The sequence below is a fragment of the Capsicum annuum genome, chromosome 3, assembly GCF_002878395.1.
Source record: "Capsicum annuum cultivar UCD-10X-F1 chromosome 3, UCD10Xv1.1, whole genome shotgun sequence".
In the NCBI taxonomy this organism is placed as follows: Eukaryota; Viridiplantae; Streptophyta; class Magnoliopsida; order Solanales; family Solanaceae; genus Capsicum; species Capsicum annuum.
Window position 1 is genome coordinate 210,183,274 of NC_061113.1, and position 4,392 is coordinate 210,187,665.

At 37.8% G+C, this 4,392-nt stretch overlaps 1 protein-coding gene across 1 annotated transcript in view; it reads right to left on the reverse strand.

Annotated features, from left to right (window-relative positions):
• Positions 1 to 425: 425 nt before the first annotated feature.
• Positions 426 to 4,392, reverse strand: part of LOC107863320 (E3 ubiquitin-protein ligase XBAT33) — a 10,826-nt gene continuing 6,859 nt past the window's right edge. The window contains exons 9-10 of the mRNA XM_016709193.2: positions 3,334 to 3,425; positions 426 to 1,516 (exon numbers count right to left, since the gene is read on the reverse strand). Coding sequence (XP_016564679.2) covers positions 978 to 1,516; positions 3,334 to 3,425 — 631 coding nt within the window. The 3' untranslated portion in view covers positions 426 to 977. The remainder of the gene's footprint in view (positions 1,517 to 3,333; positions 3,426 to 4,392) is intronic.

Consider the following 4,392-nt stretch of genomic DNA (forward strand, 5'->3'; position numbering starts at 1 on the left):
GCATAAGAAGTATGGTAAGATTGTGAATAGACAGGACATGACACAATTTCAGCCTATCAATGATATGATCCTTGGTAGAAGGGTGTGGAGGTCAAGAATGAAGGTAGAAGATTAGTAAGCAAACATATTTCTTTTCCATATCAGAAATATTAGTGCGATTCTTGTATTTTCTTCTTCTTAGATTTATTTTACTTGCAGCAAATACTGCTTCTTGTTACCCCTTTTTTAATCTTTCCTTGAGCGATGGATCTATCAAAAACAATCTACCTAGCTTCATAAGATGGGGTAGTGATGGTAGGGGTACGATACTAAAATATACGTACTGCCCTACCCAAACTGCACTTGTGAAATTTCATTGAATTTATTGTTGTTGTTGATGTGGCATCACACCTAATTTACAAGACAAGACAATCTTACAACATAAATTGACAAACCCAAACACATTAATTCTACTACAGAACATTAAAACGTGTACAAACTGCAAATGTTTAAAACGAATTTCCCTATTCAACTCTATCTTTGTCAGTTTACAGACACCTAACATTTACCTTCACAAATCCCACAGTACTCAAAACTATCTTTTGTAACTAAATGGGGGTGTACTGGAACAAACAGGTTAAAAACTTATCTGCTTCAACCAGACTGGTAATAGCGGTACTACATACAAGAAGGAAGAATAACCGAAGGACAATCTCAAAATTAGACAGTTCGCCAATGATGCTCCATTGCAATACTCCAATTTCCTACTTTTGAATTCTTTACAAGCCCCAACTCCAAATAATTAAGGCAACATTTTAAGATATTCAAGATGTTGAGGTGCTGCTGGATCCTCTGGCTCAAAGCCAGCAAGAGAAACAGAAGCTGCAAGAAAGATTCAAAAGCATTATAAGAAAGTCGTAATACTAAGCCTTGAATCCATGCGCTGATCTGCTTGGATCAAAATTTCCTCTATCCAGGGCACCAAAGCAACAAGCTTATTAAGCATTAATCTCAGCATTACACTGATGCTCCCTGCTGCAGCTTCTTCTGCCCCAAAACATGTTCGAGCAGGTAGTTTTCTCCAATCTCACATCCATTTTGTCTTGGTCCGTTGATGTGGACTGTGACTGATTAGGAGTTTCTTCTTGAGTATCATTTTCTCTTGATTCCAAGGTTGGGGAATGTCTTTCATCACAGGTACACAAAGGGATTGCAACAGAGGGAAATGGGCTACAAGTCACAGGACAGGAGAAATCTGAAGAGACTGAAGCAACACGATTCTTTCTAATTTCATGCGCGCTAGATGGCGTTGATTGATCTTGCTCACGAGGATGAAGCATGCATGGTGTGCATAAGCTAAGGGACAGATGTAACTTAATTTCCTTTGCAGGAGATCCAGGGAGTTTTACAAATGAGACAATACCATGTCTACAAAGTGGACATGGAATGGAGCCAGGTGGACCCAATAATTCAGATGGGATGTTGCTTGCCGAGCAAAGATAGAGTGCACATCTTACACACAATTGATGCCCACAACCTGGAAGTGTATGATACAAAATAAAAGGATATATTAATATAACTAAATTATCTAATTTTACAGGACTGTTATTTTAACCGTTATCATCTACTCATGGTTAGACGTGTCCCAGAAACCTAATAGAGTGAAAGAATCCAATATCACCAAACAAAGAAATTCTTGAAGATATGATATTTCCTTATTGAGCACAACACAGATGCAGTTGGTAAGAATATGACACTGCTCTCTGGGTAAAATTGTGGGGGGGTTTGGGGAAGGAGATCACATTAGTATCTATTTTTTATTATTACTCCGGTAACATTTTATGTGACCCTCATATTATTTGGAAAGTCGAACAGTTTTGTCATCGACTACGTCTTACCAAACCTCTTTCAGCCATACTATCATACTAGTACTTTGCACGATCTTCAAAAATGTAAAAGTTTATTTCAAAAAACATGAAAAATCTATGCCCAAATTCACAACAAAAATTAGGTGCTTTGACCCACGTATCCCAAACTCCTTTATGTAAAATGGGGCGGAAGGAGTATGTAGAAAAGATTTTGAACCAATCAAGTTGCTTTATACGTTAAGCACAAGACTGGATCGGCATCAGATAATCCATATGATGAGTTTGAAAACATCAAGTACAAAAACAACTGCAGTATCTAGACTTCTGTTTCATAACTACAAAGTCTAGAAGTCTTTAGAAAAAGAAGATTGTAATGGTGGTGTCTAGACCAACTTGTACACACCTCAACTATTCCAACGAGTATCTTCATCCTTCCACCGCTACATGTATTGCGTAACTTTGTACACAACGGTTTAGGTGGATCGCAAAGAAATCTCCTGACATTTTTTGCCTCTATTGAGATTTAAACCCTGATCTAAGATTTTCCCTCCAACTTCACCAAAGGCTAGATCATACCCTTGGATTCAACTACAGTATCTAGATTTGCTAGGTCTAGAGGGTGCAAAGTCTTAATTTTGAAAGTGTTCCTCACATGATAAATGAAGAAAGGATTTCAAACTCATGTAAAATAGATGATGAGGATGCATAGTGCTTGATCATGTACGAAACTGAAAACCTTCAATTAGAGGGGAATATTAAGCCATTTGCCAGATTCATATCAACCAATGAACTATGCCTTAAATTATAAGATAGTTGACATTTGGTTGCATGAATTCTCTATATGTATTCATCTACTTGATTCAGGCCTAGCTCATTCCAATACTAAGTAATTAGTCTTATTACCTTGGTTTCCCGCTTATTCCTACACGACAAGAAAACTTCTCTAACAAGATTAAAAGAGCTCCACACAAAAGCCAGATCTCATGTTAACAATAAAATAAATCCTATTCCCAACCAACTGATATTAGATATACGGATCATTTGCTCTCATTATGTGTTGTTCTTAGTTTTGTATTTATCTAGAAGAATACTTAGGTCTTTGAGACAATTTCTTTCACATGAATTTTTGGTCTACCTCGTCCTTTTACCACCTTCAATCATCATAGTGGCGCACCAATCGATCTATATAAAAGGAGATCAAATGTTGAATAGGGTAAAACATCACAGGGGACCTTCTCTAATTTTATTCTCCAAATATGTTATTAGCAATTTTTATAAGATGTAACCACTTCTGATCTTGTCCATCTTGCATGAGGGCATATTCATCTTAATGCACACATTTATACAACATTCATCTTGTGGATAGATTGGACCTTTCGCTCCTGTATAACATAGTTGTGACTGATTGTTGTGATAACCATTTTAAGGAAATCTCTCTGATTCATATATTGAACAAAATCAAATTGAAAGGGATAATGGTTCAAACCTTCAGCAGCCACTGAACATGCCCTCTCCAGGCAAACAGCACAAGTATCAGAATCATCAGAGGAAGTTGCTGAAGACTGCAACCCGCCCTCCCTGCAAAAAGTATTCACAACGATCAGAACTTAGTATGGTTGACATCTAATGTTACAGTACCTATTAGATTAACAATCATTTAAAAGAATAGAATAACAGATCCTCTTCTCCACCACCACCACCCGGCCCCCACAAAAAAAGGGTGTCAGAAATGAACGCCTCACCAAAATGTTTCCTATGGAAGGAGAGACTAAGATCACAAAGAGAATTATAAAACAAGTGCTCATTCTATCACTCATTTTAACGGCCACTATAAGCAGTCAAACAAAAATCAGCCATGACTGGCTTCAAAGTCTAATCATTCCACTAGTGGAAGGCAAGAACCAATTAGCAGCCCTTCACACTAGTGCTTCAACATGAATCAGAACAGATCAGAAGGCTCAATTGACGAACATTTTAATTCAACGTCTGCAGTAAGGTGTTTTCTTAAGCTTCCAGAAGAAGCAATGCCTTAATTTGATAGATCAAGCTAGAAAACAGGAAAGGGTAGGACAAGATGCAGTGTTAAGCGTAAAATAACAATAAAGTTCTTCCATCTCATAATGGAAGCCTCATTGGTTATTTTCTTTTGTTAACTCTAAACGGAATGGTGTGCACAGGGCAGTAACTGACTAAAATTGATCTTTGGACTGCCTAAAGATGTAATACCCCGATCGTTTCTTAAGCCTAAATCCGTCTTTTGAGTGAATATGGATGACTTCCAAAGTGATTGATGTTTATACCATGTTGTATTTCTCTAATTTCTACTTTTTGCCATGTAGAGCATTGAATAAGCTTTCCATCGATACCAAATTCACCCAAATCCGACACTCGGGTGAAGAGTTAGAGCCATTTTAGTGAGACAGTGTGCCACCTAGCACTTTAGCGCGTCACGGCGCCAGCCAAAATGGCAATTGTCATTTTCCAGTGAGCCTCCGCGATATTGACGCGTCGCGCCAAGGCTCAATTTTAGGATTGTCAAATTCCA